The sequence below is a fragment of the Ovis canadensis genome, chromosome 9 (assembly GCF_042477335.2).
Source record: "Ovis canadensis isolate MfBH-ARS-UI-01 breed Bighorn chromosome 9, ARS-UI_OviCan_v2, whole genome shotgun sequence".
In the NCBI taxonomy this organism is placed as follows: Eukaryota; Metazoa; Chordata; class Mammalia; order Artiodactyla; family Bovidae; genus Ovis; species Ovis canadensis.
In genome coordinates, this window is record NC_091253.1 from 15236741 (window position 1) to 15256209 (window position 19469).

The following is a 19469-nucleotide window of genomic DNA, read 5'->3' on the forward strand; positions in this document are numbered from 1 at the left end:
GTTGGGGGGAAGGGGGTAGGTAGGCTGGAAAATTCAGCAGTGAAGACTTGAAATTCAAGAGTTGAAAAAATGTGGCAGATTTTTAGAGCCCAAGGGTAATAAAATATCTGTAATATTGACCAAGTGTTTCAACCTTTTATAAAGTGCTTTCACGTTTGAACATGCTAGCTGGCCTGTGGGTTGGTTAGGAAGGAATTATGCATTTTCCCTGTTTATGAATGAGGAAAACTGAGGACCAGAGTTCAAATAACTCGCCTGCTTCACCAGGGTAGTAATCGCATGAGCTAGGATTCCCACTCAGCTCTCTGACCGCAAAACCCTGTGTTTTTTCTCCACTGTTGCCCAGTGACTACCCCATGGTACAAGGTTCATAGCCAAGATTCATATGATAGTTTGCTGACTTTACCTGGAACTCAGCAAGAATAACGTTACAGGATCCAGTCATCCCCAGGATGACAGCAGGAGAATGAGATGCTTTGCAAGCCTGAAGCAGAATCAAGCATATGAACTGCTACATGTCAATTATATTTTAAAAGAGAAAAAAGTCTGATACAGTGATTCTAACATGGGCTAGTTTATGAGCCAAGAGGCAACAACACAGTGGCAGACTTCACTCCTTGATGGGTCTCCCATTGCAAAATCAATTTTATCTTAAGGAAGTATTTGCATTGGAAAATCTGTGATGGAATGGAAGGACCAGAGTGTTAACTTCTGTTCTTCACTTCCTCATGATAACACTCACCATCTCTCAGTCTGTTTTGCAGTGTGTGGAAGAGTTTTTCAAAGCACTGAAGTCTGTGGAAACTGTGACTGCCTTACATGCTTATTCAAATATACCTCTGAGCTTTCTGAGTGTTATTATAAGGTAGGAAAGTGGTTAGAAATAACTGTCACATGTTTAAAAGATAAGAATCAATGAAGAAAAGTGATCAAGTCAAAACACCTTTTCTGATAAGTTGATAATTGAAGAAATGCTACATATAAATTTAAAATAAGTCAGGATGTGGCTGCAGGCATACACAGTCATGTCTGATTCCTTGCAACCAGATGGACTGTAGCCTGCCAAACTCCTCTGTCCATGGGATTTTCCAGGCAAGAATACTGGGGGAGGGGGGGTTCCTATTTCTTACTCCAGGGAATCTTCCCAACCCAGAGACTGAAAAGTCAGGATGGTGCCAACATATTTTATGAAGATAAAAATACCCCTCTCTCTATGCCCCAAGTTCCCAAATAACTTGATACAAATTATCCTTTTCGCCATAGTAGATGATGTTTCTTCTATGCTCTTTCCTTTTCTTAATTTCCCACTTAGAACTCATCCCAACTTGTATTCTGTCCTCAATATTCCATTAAAATTCTTCTTACTGAGGTCTCAGAAGAGATCCATCTGGTCAGTTTCCAAGGTTATTTTTCTCTCCTCATATTACTGGACTCTCAGAAGCTTTTGAGAGTTAATCACTTCCTCATTAAAGCACTCATCTGTCTCAGCTTTTCCATTTATTTTCTTTTCCTCCCTCTTATGTACTGCAGCTCAGCCAAGTCTCCACTGCTGGCTCTTTCTCATGGCCCTGCCTTCTAAATGGTGAGCTGCACAGCTGTCTTTTTTCTCATATTCTCTTTTGGATGAACTCATCCATTCCCATGGTTTTAAATACCATCTCTTAAGTTGCAAACACCTTTTATTCCCATGTCTTCCCATCACAGGAAATGTTGCATATCTGGTTTGTCGAGTGAGACTCTTTGGCATCACTCTTTACCCCTTCTTACTTCTCATCCTGCACATCAAATCCACCAGCAGACCCATCTGTTCTATGTTCAAAACACATCTTGATCTGTCCAATCTTCTCCACCTCTGCTTCTCTTGCATAGTTAAAGACATCCTTATCTCTCATCTGGATGACCTCAGTGGTCTCCTAACTGTCCTTCCGTTTTCTGTTCTACAACTTCTCCCATTGCCACGGGGTCCTAATCCTCTCTCTTCCACACTATCAAAGTGATAGATAAATGACCAGGACAAATGCTTCTCTCTGTCTCATTTGCGTCTCTTCTTTTACAAGGCTAAAAAGTCTGGTCTCTTCTTCCTACTCCAACTCCATAAGAAGCTTGCCCCTCACTTCACAAGTCTTCTAACCCTATGAGAACATTCCAAGCTCTTTCCTACCTCAGAGCCTCTTCACTTGCAGTTTCTTTTTCTTGAAACATCACCTGATCCCTTAGCACCTCACAAACCATGTTCGTTCTTAACTTCACTTTTCACTCTATGGAGTTTGGAAGCCTTCTCAGGGCTCCTCATCTAAAGAAGCCTCTCTCTCACACATTCCACGGTTGTTGCCCAGCACAGCACACTTTCAGATTATTCATTTGTTAACAGTTCACCTTCTATCTCTTCCATAGGGTTTATTCACCAAAGGGGCAGGATCCACATCTGTTTTGACCACTTTTATATCTCAAGCATCTTAGCCTAGGGCCTGGCACAGTAGTAGACACACACAAAATTATTGCTGAAAGATTGAAGGAGCTTCATTATGGAAGCCAAACAAATTCAAAAGAATGTGACTTGTTTTTTTTGGTTTTATTTTTCTAAGGAAGACTCCAGGAGATTTTGTATAAGCAGGCGGACTATATACACAAAGGAAACCATTTTGAATAGATCAGCTGACAGCCAAGTGGATCAAGACCATTTAGAGGAGTGCAGGCCTGTCACTAATAGAAGGGAACATTCTTTAGGATGAATTCTGAGTAAGAAAATGCCCACCAGTATGGGGCTACTCAGGGGAATAGAATGTGCGCAGAGGTGTCTCTGCACAGTGAAATCTTGTAGAATGATAAATAATTTCTCAAAGGAAATACTTCATTGTCTGTGTCTTTGCAGATTAAGCTGGACAAGATCCTAGAAGATTCACAGTGAGGAATAAATTCCATGGACTAATAAATGCCAATATGACTGCCATTAAAAGTTTCCATTATAGACTGAGCAATGAACTCACTCAAGTGAAAAAGCTTTGATGTCATATCCATTCAAAATATCTGAGTAAATGAAACTTGAGAATCATTCATTTTGAAAAATGACTTATTAGAGCTAATTTTGCTTGCCTAATTTTGTGTGCCTGCATAAAAGACAAAATCCCCTAACCCAGAAGCAAAAACAAAACACTGAAGAAGGAAAAGGCTTTCTTTCACCACAGCTACACGTGGGAAAAAAAGGTTACATAAGAAAAAGGTGCTTCTGCCCAATGGTCAGTTCTATAATTGTTTCCGTTAGTGATGGGAGTCTCTAGTTCTCAAGCATGGCCATAATATTTGTCTAGTATCCTGAATATTGACTTAATTATAGCAATCAAGTTTCTGCAGCAATATTCAAGGTATAATGGTAATCAAATAATAATCACACAACCTTACATCTAAAGTGCTCCTTACAATTTTCAAAGGATTTTTCACATACATTATCCAATTTGATGTTCACTGCAGCCATAAGTGAGGCACCTATGATTTGACATTATAGCTAAAATGTTTTACCTTTCAAAACCATTATATTGAGATCTCCAGAATTCATGTCCAGAGGAAAACTGGCATATAAAAAGTTAGCACAGAAAGCTGTCCCTTTTTACGCACTTATAAACTGAGAGAGATTTGGCTGAGCATGTTTTGAGATACATCACTAAATTTATACCTGAATACTCAGAAAACCTGGAGCAGCAAAACTTTGTTCAAAACAGCAATTGTATGATTGACTATCTAATTCTGTTTAGTTATGAGAAAAGCTTTGGCCAGATATGTCAGGAGAATAAGAGAAACCACTTAACGTGCTTACCCTGGAGCAAAGCATTTCACAGGAATTCAAGCGATGGAGGAGCCGAGAAGCCACATAAGGGGCCACAGAGGAACCCAGGGATTCACAGGAGAAGCAGCTAGTGCCCCCCTCCCACAGGGACGGACAAGGGAGATGGCACAGCGACCTGACCCCGGGGGCTGAGGCATCTAGCCAAGCCTGGAGGCACCACAGAACTGCAGATAAAGATACAAGGTGCTGCCCAAAGCAGAGCGAGGAGGAGAAACACCTTGGCTTCCCTCTTCTAACCAACCTCCAGCCTCACAGTGTTCCCTCGCGGCCAGTCCTCTCACCTAGCCAGAAGCCTGCATCAACCCCCAAGAGACCCACGGGGACGGGGGTCTCTTGACTTGGAGCCACACCCAAGTTGAGAATTTTGAGGAAGGAAATATGTCCTATTTAGATATACCAGCTACCAGACACAGTGTAAAGAGCAGTGTGCCATGAGTCCAAACAAATACTGACTTATCTTCTTACACTGATATATCTATAATTAAAAAAAAAAAATGGAGCCACAACCCAAGGTTTAAACTGTATCTCACAGTCCTCCATGGCTTGAGAATACAGACCCTTCTTTTCCTCGCTTGCTTCACAGTGCCTTGTAGTTGTCTATATACACACCATTCACTCGACACATTTTGTTCCTTAAATCCTAATAATAACCTCATCTTTCTTAGCTTTAAGAAAAGCAACTAGATGATATCCAGGCCTGAAGCCATCATGAGAAATTCTACCATGGGCATATTGCAATGAATCCGTAATTGTGGAAATTAAAAATTTTCAGAATTGCTTAACAAGTCCATTCTGGGAATGGATACAGTTTGGAAAATGGCAGCTAACATATTTCGTGAAAGAAAGAAACCAGAAAGTATTAAGAGGGGAGAGAAGTTGGGTGTGCTTTTATGCCAAAAACAAAACAAAACAAAAACACAACTCGATGCATTTATGAAACTTTCTGCATGGAATAACTGGAGGTTAGCTGCACAGGCTCCCCTGGAGGTCGAGCCTGTTCTGCAGGCACTGCCTTGGGTTTGGGGAGCCGCCTTCTCGCTTTGGTGCCTCCTGCTTACTTGAATAAACACTTCCACCCGCTCTTCGGCTTTGTTTTCTCTCCTTTGCCTCTTGCTGATCCTCGCCTGCACTTCTCCTCAGCAACACTGTATTCTGGGCAGCACTGGTAGCTTTCACCCTCTTCTCCTTCTTCCCCCCACCACTTCCCACCTCAGCAAATTGTGACCACCCACTCCTCTGGAGGCAACTTTCTGAATCACTGTGAACATCTTTTCATGACACCCTTGAGAGGCTCCGGCGGCATCTGGCTGTCCTCTGCTGCCCCAGCTTCCCAGGCAAGAGGCCCCTGAGGCTGGGCCCTTCTTTCTCACTCTGGGAAGACTCAGACTGCGCCACAGCCTCATGCCAGTCGGAGGGCTGCTCCCTTCTGTCTTCATACACTCTCCAGGTCTCAAGACACCTCCTGGCCGCTACTGCTCCCCACGCTCCATGTTGATGCTCTAGGCATCTTTCCGCTTCTCCTCTAGCGTCAGAGTATCATCTTCCCTGACGGTTGGCTACAGACAGTGTGGCAGTTAACCACTCACTCTGTCCTCAGAGGAAATCACACCAGACTGGACCTTCATTGCCACAGTCCTGTTCCCAAACTCTGCTAGCTGTACACATCTACGCTTCATCCATTCCATGTCATTATTCCATATGACCAAGTGTCTGACCTGGGTTAAATGAACTTTGTAAAGTGACTCTCATGCTAACATTCAGGCACATGACTGTCTCTTTGAGTCAGTGTAAAATTGGTCAGGATAGAAAGATTCAGGTCCTGGCCTCTCTGTGCGCTTGCACGGTAACCTTGAACAAATGACTTTACTTCAAGGATTAGAACAACTTATGCATTGTACAGAGATGTTTTGAAGATTAATTAATTCATATTTTAAGGTGATTTGATGATCAGCTAATGAAAGATGCTATATAAATGCTAATTTTATTATTCATGCCCACATCTATATATTCAGCTGCCTCCTAAAATGGTCACCCTAAGCAATTACTGACTATTAAACTCTTCGAAAGAATGAAAATGAAAAACTGAATTTTCACTCTGAATCCTGAATTTTCTTCCTTTTCAAGATGTAAGTCTTGTGATTTCTAAGTCATTTAAATGCAGAGCTTTCGGCTGAATTGTACTTATACATGATGCTTATATTTAATACAGAGATTTGGAAAAACTACCATGGAACAAAGCAGCACTGGGAAATCCAGTCTATTGTTCAAGCACACACAATCTATACAATATCAAACCCAGAAAGGGTTTTAGGCTTTTAGACATAAAACATTTTTAGGAAAAGCAAAATATTGTAATGTTTCCATTCTAACCCCTCTAGCACATTTTAAAGAGTCATTCTATGTAGAAAAACCTCATACGGTCATTATGATTATTTATGGTGTTATGTTCTTATATTCATAATCACTGAAATTCTTTGAGAAACTTTTCTGACTTTGAATAAATGTTATGTGGTTTGTGTTTACGTGGTCATTATTGTCACAGACCTGCGACTGTCAGGGATATGCCAGTTAGAGACAGACACAGTAGCCCTTCTACTAGTTCAGAATGATGGCCTATTTTTGTCTTGAGGGAGCTCTAGCCACTCAGGACTCAACTTGGACTCACCGCCCCTATGCCTATGGTTCCAAGGAATGATTTTTCCTCAGAAACTGTATTTTGTTTAACACTGATTTAGAATTTAGGGATTTATCCTAGATCTCGTCTGCATGCCTATTTTGGTCTAGAATTTCCTCAACTCAGTTGGGAAGAACCTCAAAATTATACCACACAAGTTAGTATAAACTTTCAGGATCTCTTTTCATCTTGACATAGTACAAGGCACAGCTTTGTGGGGAGAAGGGAAGGGTAATTTGCTCTGGGCACTTTTGAACACTAGAACCTAAGATTATCAGTAAACATCTGATAGAAAGAGCAGGCAACCAACTATAATGTAATGGGAAATAATTTGTTATGTTAAAACAATTGGAAATGCATATAAAATAATGCATGTATTGCACTGTATACTGAACATATGCAGTATATCAGTAGTGTCGTTGTTGTTTAGTTGCTAAGTCATAACCAACTCTTTTGTGACACTGTGGACTGCAGCCCACCAGGCTCCTCTGTTCGTGGTACTTCCCAGGCAAGAATACTGGAGCGGGTTGCCATTTCCTTCTCCGGGAGATCTTTCTGACCCAAGGAATAAACTCATGTCTCCTGCATTGCAGGTGTATTCTTTACCACTGAGCCACCAGGGAAGCCCATATAAATAGTGGGTTTATAGAAAAATTTCAAGGTAAAGAATATAAAAGTCACATACAAAACAGTAACAGGGTATCTATCAAAGACTATTATACATGAGTTGTCTTATTTGACTTAGATATTACTTGATTAATTGTTATAAAATATGAGTGATATTGATACCTATTGACTACTCTTTGCATCACTTTGTGGGTAAGAAAGAAGCTGAGGGGGGCTTGCTTTATTGCAAAAGTCATGTGGTTGGACCTCAGAGTCCTGACTCTTGGCCTGCTTAATTTACATGCCTCCCAAGAGTTCACAATTTAAGACCAAAACATTTAGTGGTCATAATTCTGCAAGAGCTAAAAGCAAAATACTTATTCTGAGAGATATCAATCTATGGTAATCATATGTTTATAATGAGGGTAATGGTAGACCTCATGGAGACATTCCAATTTTGTTATTTCAAGAGCTGCCATCACACAAAAAGTCCAGACCTTGGTTAAAGTCTAATGTCATCCAGAAACTACTTTAACCATCAAAGACCTCTGGTACCCAAGAAACATCAGGAGGGTTTTCCGTTTGTTCAGGAATGCACTTATTAGTTCCCATTATGAAAAAATTATTACATATAAGTATGTTTTTAAAATAAAGAGGGTTTCTTTAAAAAAATGTAGTCTTGAGAAAGGGGATTCTCATGCTCTACTGGAAAAAAACAGAATTTTAATCCCAACATAGCAATACAAAAGTGCAAAAGCTAAAGCTAAGGGTGTTGCACTTCTCCCCAGTGCAGTGTCCCATGACTCAGTTTATCTAGCTAGCTATCTATCTATCATCTATCAATCAGTCTATCTACCAGTCTCTCTATTGATCTATCAATCTATTTATTGATCTATTTATTGATCTATTTATTTATCTATCAGTCTATGAATCTATCAGTCAGACTATCAGTCTATCTGTCTTTCAAATATTAAGGGAAGACTTGGTCCATTGCTTACTTCTAAAGAACTCATCGATATTGTTGATCCAGTTTCACTTCTTGATAATCCTGCATTTTCATCCAACTCAGAGGCCATGAAGTTCTTCACAGCTGTGCGAGGCTCAAAGGGCAAATTCTGCATATGTTCCTGGGGTGCGAGATGTGGCTCTAAGTTCATATTGAACTGGTCCATGACAGGAGGATTCATGTTGAATTCAGGATTCACTTTGTAGTGCAATAACCTTTCATGGGGCAGGGTTTCTATGCCGATATTCATTTTGCTTTCTTCTTTCATTGATGGCTGGGTATTTACAGAACTTCTGGGCATCACAATATAGTCACTCTCCATCATTCTCTCTTGAGGATGGACGATGTCCATATCCGCCCCTCTCAAATTATCATCCGTACATAAGTACACAGTTCTCCGCAATTCACTGTTCTCTTTTTTCAAACATTGATTGCCTAGCTCATTCATACCCATGGGCATGTGTAGACCTGTGGGCTGCTGAATAATGACTTTGGAAATGACGTTTCCAGGCAATGTTGAATAGCTAAGTGCTTCAGTGTTTGTTCCTTTTTCTTCTTCATCATCATTCAGAGAAATCCTAGAGAGGGTGCCTGTTATTGTTGCTGCTCTGCAGGGACCAATATCCTTATGAAGAACTGTGAAATAGAACATAAAAGCAAAAAAAGAAAGTTAATGCATGCTTATCATTTATTTTTATATTCTGTTGTTCCTCATTTTACTAAACATTTTCCTTAATAAAATAAAAATTATCAAAAATTACGTTTCTATTTTTTGTACCCAGTCCAGATAACTGAATCTTTGTATATTGATTCTGATATGCTCTGATTCTGATATGATAGATCTCAGGTGGCTAAAGCATGTCTGAAAACTGATAAACAGATTTTCAAAAATCTCAGTGCCCTAACCTTAAATAACTCTGCCTTACTTTCACAGGAAAGGAAGTTTCCCTGAGAAATTTTCTCCGTCAGTGTACTACAAGGGCTTTATAAAACTATGGCTACATTCACGAGAGTTTGACCTTTTCTTAAAGGGTTCCCCTCTGAAGTATTCTACAAGTTCTGCTCTTTAAAATACTTCTTGAAAGAGGTAATCAATGAGAATTTCATCCCACTGTGTCAGAAATACCTTCAAACTTTATGCATGTGGAAAACTAAGGAGTATTTATCTATGAAGTCCATATGGTCAAGTAGATACAGGATTCAAATGTATTTATAATTTTCAGTCCCATGAAAAGCCAGGTCGTTTCTTTTTACAAGATCAATCCATCCATATATTCCAATGCTCATGAGGGGGTATTAAAAGTGCCAACTGACTTTAAGCAGAAAAAACTGTATGAGCCTCTAAAACTTCCATTTTAAGACTGTGAAATAATGGCTTAGAAAAGTTAAAAATGCGTGATAGCTTGTAGTAAGAAAGAGAACAAAATGAAAACATAAACCACATCAAATAAAAAACCATCAACAGAATAGTTCAGAATTGTTTATTAAAATAGATTTTAGTTGTTTCTCTTTTCTGCCTCTCTATAAAGGAGGAAGTCATATTTTATGTGTCATGGAGGCAGAATGACTTGAGGTCTGGTTAGTTGTGAACAGCTGTCAGTTTCAAAGTCTAAGAGAATGAAGTTCTGAAGAAATATTCTTGGTGATGGACATGTTGAAAACAGACAGACCAGCACTGTGTGCATATTGGTTCAACATGGATGTCCAGTCTGCCTTATCAACAGGCAGAGCCATTTTCACTGATTGTTTCATTAGGCATAGATAACTAAAGTATTTGGTTTATTATCTTCTCGTGAAAAGTCTCAGATATATTCAGGGTTACCCATCATTATCAAGTTTTCAAATAGCATCCTAATTATTATGCATTAAAGCAAGGGTTCAGAGAAGGCAATGGCACCCCACTCCAGTACTCTTGCCTGGAAAATCCCATGGATGGAGGAGCCAGGTGGGCTACACTCCATGGGGTCCCAAAGAGTTGGATACAACTGAGCGACTAACACTTTCAATTTCAATCTGGATTTGTAAAACATATATTTAGTTTGTATAAATATAATTTGTAGTTATAGTAGCACATTTTTATCAGTGATACAGCCATCTTTATTGAAAATTTGTATATCAAATATTTGGGGAAATACAATTCTTCTTATGAAGTAGTGTTGACTCTATATGAGAAATGTAACTATTTCTTTGACATGCTCAAAATGTGGATATCCAACTTTTGAATATACAACATAAACAAATCAACACCACCTACACATACAGACACGATGTTGAAGTGATGAGACTTTTGAGAGAAATAAATCAAGTAGTGAAAGGCAAAATGCAGACAAAACCAAAACAAAGCAAAAAGCACTTGAATATTTTGCATAATCAGATATATGCACCACTCTTTCGGAAAGCAAATTTCAACAAAACTTGGAGAAAGATTACTCAGAGACCAGGAATTGAGGCTTTGACACTGAACATACAACGTGGAAGGAAATCTTCAGAAAAACACAAGAGCAACTTCTTGATAAGCTCAGTTAAAAAAGGGTACAGACTGAAAGTGAAAACATTAAAAGATTTTTTTTTTGAATAAAATAATGGTACTGGCCTAATATTAAGAACACTAAATCTCTGGATACAATGAATCTGGGGAAATGCATAATTTTAACAAAAGAGAACAAGATGAGTATCATTCCTTTATTTGTAAAGTTTGGAAGAAGACTTATTTAGAAGGCATTCTTATCAAAGTTTCAATGGCCAAACAATTTCAAATGGATAGAATGGTAACTTATAACTGCTGCTAAGTCACTTCAGTCATGTTCAACTCTGTGCGACCCCATAGACAGCAGCCCATCAGGCTCCCCTGTCCCTGGGATTCTCCAGGCAAAAACACTGGAGTGGATTGCCATTTCCTTCTTCAATGCATGAAAGTGAAAAGTGAAAGTTAAGTCGCTCAGTCGTGTCCGACCCTCAGCGATCCCATGGACTGCAGCCTTCCAGGCTCCTCCATCCATGGGATTTTCCAGGCAAGAGTACTGGAGTGGGGTGCCATTGCCTTCTCCGAACTTATAATTAGTAAGATAATAGCAAATAGAGATAAATGCAAAGGCTAGTTTTTCTTTAAGGGAAAAAGAAAAAAAAGCAGAACCTTTACATAATCATAGACTAGGAAATCCCTGAAAGCTACTACAAAAAGTCTTGGGGATTTTAAATGATAAGCAGTTGACATTATTATTTTGCGAGCTGCTATGAAATCAGATGTGAATGTACACAACATTGATATAAGGAAAAGAGACAACTGTGATAAATGTTGGCTAAAATGGGCACCATAGTTAAAATTTGGGTACCATAATTTTAAATGACTGACCCCAGGGGGAGGATGCTGAACAATGAGTGAAGGAACACAGTTTGCTTAATCTTAAAAAAAAAAAAAAAGACCTGGATTGAGCTAAATAGTATTTGCTTTCTACTATCTGGATGAAGGTTAGGTGGATATTCACTCTTATTCTCAAAGGCACCATTAGAACAAATGTATAAAAAATAAAAGAAAGTATATTTTTTCCCAGTATAAAGAAGTATTATTCATCCGCTTTTGGTGGTGTCTACAGGCTGTATATTGTCACCCTGCTTATTTAACTTATATGCAGAGTACACCATGAGAAATGCTGGGCTGGATGAAGCACAAGCTGGAATCAAGATTGCTGGGAAAAATATCAATAACCTCAGATATGCAGATGACTCCCTCTTTATGGCAGAAAGTGAAGAAGAATTAAAGAGCCTCTTGATGACAGTGAAAGAGGAGAGTGAAAAAGTTGGCTTAAAGCTCAACATTCAGAAAACGAAGATCATGGCATCTGGTCCCATCACTTCATGGGAAACAGATGGAAAAACAGTGCAAACAGTGGCAGTCTTTATTTTCTTGGTCTCCAAAATCACTGCAGATGGTGACTGCAGCCATGAACTAAAAAGATGCTTACTCCTTGGAAGGAAAGTTATGATTAACCTAGACAGCATATTAAAAAGTAGAGATATTACTTTGCAAGCAAAGGTCCATCTAGTCAAAGCTATGGTTTTTCCAGTGGTCATGTATGGATGTGAGAGTTGGACTATATAGAAAGCTGAGTTGTGAAGATTTGATGCTTTTGAACTATGGTGTTGGAGAAGACTCTTGAGAGTCCCTTGGACTGCAAGGAGATCCAACCAGTTCATCTTAAAGCAAATCAGTCCTGAATGTTCATTGGAAGGAGTGATGAAGCTGAAACTCCAGTACTTTGGCCACTTGATGTGAAGAACTGACTCTCTGGAAAGGACCTTGATGCTGGGAAAAGTTGAAGGCAGAAGAAGGGGACGACAGGATGAGATGCTTGGATGACATCACTGACTCAATGGACATGAGTTTGAGTAAACTCTGGGAGTTGGTGATGGACAGGGAGGCCTGGTGTGCTGCAGTCCATGGGTCACACAGAGTCTGACACGACTGAGCAGCTGAAGTGACAGGATGGAGGGCAGCTATTGGGGACATGGTCACCAGGATCCAGGTCTCTAAGTAGGGCATGCGCATGCTCTGTTGTGGTCCCCTCTGCAAATACAGCAATAAAGCTATAGTACACACACACACACACACACACACAATGGTGTTTCATCCTTCCAACATGGATGATGAACCTGAGGTACAGAGAGACATCAAACTGACTGGCCTTGCACATGACAACCAGTGAGAGATGGATGGAAGGCTTCCATCTCCAAGTGAGTGCTTTCCTGGGATCTGTGCTCCCAGTCAACCATTTTCACCTCCTCCCATTCCCCATTCATATTCTCTCTCTCTCATTCCCTCCTCCTCTCCCACATTTGGTATTACAATGCTTCCATCTGACTCAATTTGCTCATCTATAGGAAGATATGATGTGTAAACTACAGCACTTTCTTTAAAACCAAAAAAAAAAAAAAAAAAAAACATAAAAATGATTCAACATCTAACGGTTGCATTTTTAAAATTCAAATATTCTTACCTGATCGACAAGCAATGTCTACATCCTTTTCAAAGTCTGTCTGTAACAAGAAATAATAAGATATAGAATCATCATTTAATGAAGGCCTCAAGCTTATACTGATCAGAGTATCTGAAGTTAACAAATATCTGACTAGGCAGTACCAGGATATTGTTAATACTTTGTTCAAAGGAAGTTTCTCAAGGAATAATCAAATTGCTTTCAAGAGTATTTTCTAGCAACCATATGTTGGGTAAAATCAGTTGGAAATATGTTGTACAGTTTTAATAAGGCAATATTGTACCTATGGTCCTCTAACACCAGATATGAAAGAACAGAATTTTAAGGCAATTCCTTAATGAAATTAATTAAGGAATTTCAATTCCACAATGAAAATACTAGAATGTGAAATATTGTGAAGATACTTAAATAAATGTCCTTGTTATTTACATTTTTAAAAGTTCACTTGGAATATATTGTTAATAATGTAATATCTTATAGCTTTGTCAAATCTTTAACAATCAAACTAGGGTTTTCTGATGATCCCCTTTTATGCAAATCTGACAAAAGACTTAGGGTTAAGGGATTAAAGTTGAAGATTAAACAATACTAATCTGGCCTAGAACCTACTAGAGTTTAGTTCCATCCTCATATTTTCTCCAGACTTTTATTGTAAATAAATAGTTGTTGCTATTCAGTTGCTAAGTTGTGTCCAACTCTTTGCAACCCCATAAACTTCAGCATGCCCGGCTTTCCTGCTCCACTATCTCCTGGAGTTTGCTCAAACTCATGTCCATTGAGTCAGTGATGCCACCCAGCCATCTCATCCTCTGTCACCCCCTTTTCCTTCTGCCCTTAATCATTCCCAGCATCAGGGTCTTTTCCACTGAGTCAGTGCTTCACATCAGGTGGCCAAAGTACTGGAGCTTCATCTTCAGCATTTGTCTTTCCAATGAATAATCAGGGTTGATTTCCTTTAGGATTGACTGTCACTATTTGATTAGTTTGTTTTTAATGGTGAAATTATATTAGCCTGTTTTAATCAATATTTAGATTTAAGATATCAGTATTTATCTCTTTATTTTTAAAAAGAAATTAATTACTCTTTCTCCTGTTTTAGTTACTAGCATATCATTTAGGCTATTTTTGTGTTGCTTAATACAAACACGTTGATAATAAATTAGGTATATTATGAAGAAAACTCTATTAAGCCTTGCTGTTAATGACACAGCTTAAAGCTCACTTCATTTCTAAAACGTACAGAAGTGGTTATGTGTAAAGTATCTCTTATCCGAACAGCAGTCAGAACTCATGTACAGTGGTTGACTGTTCTGCTGGGAGCATGTTTGCCCTTCCTGCTTTTAGGGCGGTGGTCCTTGTAGTGGGTCTCCCCCCAGGCCAGGTCCCACCCCAGGGATCCTGGTTTCCTTGGTCTAGAGTGCAGCTCCTCTGAGGAGTTTGAAGGGCAGGCAAGGTGAGGACCACGGCAAGTCTGGCTTTCAGGCCAGAACTGCAGGAGCAGCATGCTTTGATCTGTAAACAAACCTGATCCTACAGATATACTGCTAACCCTAATTCTGTGTGAGGATGAACATACCCCACCCCCACCCCCCGCCCGGTGTTGCCCAGAAACCCCACACTCAACACACCAGTCTGCCAGTAACACATCCAGGACTCCCAACCAGTCCGTACGCAACCATCATCTGGTATCGAAGCTCCAAGTCCGTGACTGAACTAGAGTCAAACTCAGAGAACTCTGACACTATTTTACTAGTAAGAATAATTGTTTATTCCCTTGAGAAACCATGACGGAATCAACACTCAGAGGGGAAGTTAAAGCTCACCATGATTTGAGCATGCCCATTAGGAAACGAACTGGAAGAATCAGCATTGATTGGGTCCTGACAGTTTCTCAATCGACATCGAAATGCATCCTGAACCTGTGAAAAAAGGACAAACGTTCATTTTCGTCTCTCTTGGTAATTACCAAATACTGTCTATATTGGCAATTGACTGAGAAAACTGTTATTGCTGCATTCATGATCTAACACACATTTTGTTTGCTGTTTTCTACGACCAGAGAATTCATCACTTGCCATCATCATAGACGGAGATGCTGGGGACTCCTGAGCTGTGCCTGTGGCTGTGTCTGGCTCAATACCAATCATTCTTGCCAGAGGGCAGGCTTATTTCCATTGCTACAAACAATATGCCTGTCTTTCAAGGGGGCATTTACTATTTGGTATGGCATAATCTGCACAATGGCTTTAAACATCGTGAAAAAAGAGATGATCTGTTGGCTAAAATTGATTTGGGATTTCCCTTTTGTTGCCTTATGTAAGACATACTGGGGAGACCCTTTCTTGTCTCCCTTCAAGTACTATATGCCCTGATGTCCAAAACAAACAAACGTATAAACAGCAACACACACAAAGATAACAAAAATGACTGTTTCTGGTTGAGCCTCATAAAAAAAAGAAAAGAAAAGAAAAGAAAAAAAAGCACTTTAGCAAAGCCAAACTTATTTACAACTGGATTCTGAGCAAAGAGCAAACACATTGAAAGGAAATCAAGATCGTTAAAGCCGTCATTAAACACAATGTGGGTAAACCTGAATAGATGAAAGCAAACACACAAATCAACAACAGCTACTCTGATCCCCTGGTGCCCCCTGGCCAGCCAGTCCTCTAGATCCTGTGACTCACCAGGTGGGTGGGCATGAGCACAGGCTGAGTCAAGGGCAAGGTCAGTTTATGAACTTCTGGCTTTTCCAACCTTATACCATTAATATTTCCTCCTTGTTTATTATGATCTGTCTTTTGGGGTTACAAAACAAAGCACAGATGATATGGCATTTTACTTTCCTGAAGCACATGGTAGAGCCCACACAGGGAAACACATAATGATGCCCAGTTTTCAGAAGCACTGGTATAAAATATCCTATCATGGTTTTGTTTGTGAGATGTGCAAAGCTTATCTATTGGCCATGGAAAACTCTGAGCCTATTGTTTTCAGCTACTCTCATCCATTTCATAAATTGTTAGCAGCCTCCTTCCCAAATGGCAAGACTTGGAAAGTGATATGAAGCTTAGTCACCACTGAGCCCTGGCTGAGCTCCATCATAAGAGCTCCACCCACATGGATTTCGCCCCTCGGGTTCTGATCCTGGTGATGCAACCACTGCGTGCGTGCTCAGTCACTCAATCGTGTCCAGTTCTCTGTGACCCCCATGGACTGCGGCCCACTAGGCTCCTCTATCCTTGGAATTTTCCAGGCAAGAATACTGGAGTGGGTTGCCATTTCCTCCTCCAGGGGATCGTCCCAACCCAGGGATCAAGCCCCTGTCTCTTTGTGTCTCCTGCATTGCCAGGTGGATTCTTTACCACTGCACAACCTGGGAAGATGCTTACTTAATACATTGCTCTATGTTATTACATTATAAGGCTTCCCGAATATTTCAGTTGGTAAAGACTCTGCCTGCAATGCAGGAAACTCGGGTTTGATTCCTGGGTCAGGAAGATCCCCTGGAGGAAGGCATGGCAACCCATTCCAGTATTCTCACTTGGAGAATCCCATGGGCAGAGGAGCCTGGAAGTTTACAGTCCATGGGGTTGCAAGAGTCGGACACGACTTAGCAATTATATTCTAAGGTGTCTGCTACTCAAATCATTTTGAAAAGCAAACTGAGTCACTGGCAGTACCAGCTATGATTTCATAGATATGGTTCAAACTTACATCTCCTGCATTGGCAGGTAGATTCTTTACCACTGCCCTACCTGGGAAGCCAATGTAACCACTATAGCTGTGAATTAAGAAAGGTGGGGCTGGGCTCCAGATCCTCTGACCTCTCTTCCACTCTCTGATTCTAACTTGTCTTTTTTCAACCATTTTTAATTGAAGTACAGTTCATTTACAATGCTGGGTTAGTTTCAGGTGTACTGTGGGGTGATTCAGTTATATATCCCTATGTGTATGTGTGGGTGTTAGTGACTCAGTCTTGTCCGACTCTTTGCGACCCCATGGATAGTAGCCTGAAAGGCTTCTCTGCCCAAGGAATTCTGCAGGCAAGAATGCTGGAGTGGGTTGACATTTCCTTCTCCAGGGGATCTTCCCAATCCAGGAACTGAACCTGGGTCTCCTGTATTGCAGGCAGAGTCTCTACTGTCTGAACCACCAGGGAAGCCCATATTTATACATACTTTTTCAGGTTCTTTTCCATTATAGATTATTACAAGATATTGAGTATAGGTCTCTGTGCTATACAGTAGGTCCTTGTTCATCTATTAATATTTTATATATAGTAGTGTGTATATTCTAACAGGTTTTCCAGGTGGTATGCAGGAGACATAAGAGACCCTGGTTTGGTCCCTGTGTTGGGAAGATCCCCTGGAGGAGGGAATGTCAATCCACTCCAGTATTCTTGCCTGGAGAATCCTATGGACAGAGGACCCTGGCGGGCTACAGTCCATAGGGTCGCGCAGAGTCAGACACGACTGCTGCGGCTTAGCATGCACACATATTCTAATATTTCTAAATCTGGAATTTTCTGGAAAAAAAGAACAAGGAGTTGCCTCACACAACCAGGTGAGGCAATTTCCCAGTCTCTTTCAGACACAGCAACAGAAGTTTAGGCTCAGGGAAATTTAGCCTGAACGTGTTTTCCTGAAGAACTGGATAAACATTGGGAAATAAATCATCCAGCTTCTCCTTTGAAGGAGACATCCTGTGGACAGCTAGACTCTTTAGAAGCAAATACTTCTTAGATTAAGAAGTCATAGCTGTAGGTCACAAAAAGATACAATTAATAATCAAAAAGATCATTACACACTAGGGTAATGAGTCTACTGTTAGATGATCTGTGTTTCTGCTTCACAAAAATTTGCATTTGGGGGACAGCACTAAGAGAGTATACGTTTGTAGAAGAAAAATTCTAAGTACTAATGTCAGAAAAATAGGTACTTGCTAATTTTCTGTTTGTGCCCCAAGGCAACTGTTAAAGAAAGACAACTTATAAAGGAAGATAAGCAGTATGTTAGAAATGTTGCCTTCCAGGGGCTGGTCACATGAATATTTTTCAAGTGTGCTTCTAAACACCAGCATATATAAAATATGAAAGTGGCCCCTGGTAAAACAAAAATGATAATTTAACTCTTCCTCACCAGCCACTCTTAGGCCTTTGAAGTGCAGCTGTCAAAGATATTTTTGTCTGACAATGAAACATGGAAAACTAACTCCTCTAAGTTTCTCTTCAAAATCCACTGTCTGATTGCTTGAAGGAAATATAAAAGAAATCTCTTTTTCATAACACACATACAAAAACTCGATACCTTAAACTACCAAACTTTCAAATATGACAATGGATTAAGGGTATGTCTCTCCTGGAGAATGATGTCAGCCGCATGAGTCAGTCAATGCTAGTCAGAAGGAATATAGAACAGAAAAGCATGAAAATTCTGCAGTAAATTCAAGGTTATTTTAATGGTCATATATCAATAAATGCCATGATTTAAGTGTTGAATTCTCTGACAATTTTAGTGCCTCTGTTCCTTTTAATTCAGAAAGATTTGTAGCAGAAATTCCTCTGATTTAAAAAAAAAAAATCTTAAGATTGCATTCAGGCAATCTACATGAGCTAGCCTTAAATATTTCTTGAATACTGACAGGGAATCACACCACATACTTTATCACAGAAAAGGATGTTTCAAGCAAGACAGTACCTGGAAGATGCATCTGTAGTTATTTGGAAACATTTTGATAATTAAATGAATGTTCTATCAAGTAAGCAAAGAGACTTTTATCTTTGGTGAGTTAATTTAAATTGTTTTTGTGAAGAACAACTAGAAGTTTAAAAAAAACAAGTCTCTGAGGACTTCAATTCCAAACAAGGAGAAAGCATAAAAACAAACAAAAGACAGAATTCAGATATGACTACTGCAGGCTGAAATTAAAGATTTCTGTGTCAAAAGTCATATTTACAAGACTAGACAACAATAGTCCTGACGTTTTTCCTGCCTCGTGATTAAGATGGAAGAAAAAGAATTATTGCTGCTGCTGCTGCTAAGTCGCTTCAGTCGTGTCCAACTCTGTGCGACCCCATAGATGGCAGCCCACCAGGCTCCTCCGTCTCTGGGATTCTCCAGGCAAGAACACTGGAGTGGGTTGCCATTTCCTTCTCCAATGCATGAAAGTGAAAAGCGAAAGTGAATTCGCTTAGTCATGCCCGACTCTTAGCGACCCCATGGACTGCAGCCTACCAGGCTCCTCCGTCCATGGGATTTTCCAGGCAAGAGTACTGGAGTGGGGTGCCATTGCCTTCTCTGAAAGAATTGTTAGAAGATTCATATTCACTATTTAAGCAGAGTCTTCCCT

The 19469-nt window shown here is 39.9% G+C and overlaps 1 protein-coding gene across 1 annotated transcript in view; it reads right to left on the reverse strand.

The window, feature by feature from the left end:
- The window catches only part of ADGRB3 (adhesion G protein-coupled receptor B3), an 898087-nt gene that overhangs the window by 22041 nt on the left and 856577 nt on the right, over positions 1 to 19469 (reverse strand). Inside the window, exons 27-29 of the mRNA XM_069599501.1 lie at positions 14945 to 15040; positions 13122 to 13161; positions 8120 to 8763 (exon numbers count right to left, since the gene is read on the reverse strand). Of these exons, the coding sequence (XP_069455602.1) occupies positions 8120 to 8763; positions 13122 to 13161; positions 14945 to 15040 (780 nt within the window). The remainder of the gene's footprint in view (positions 1 to 8119; positions 8764 to 13121; positions 13162 to 14944; positions 15041 to 19469) is intronic.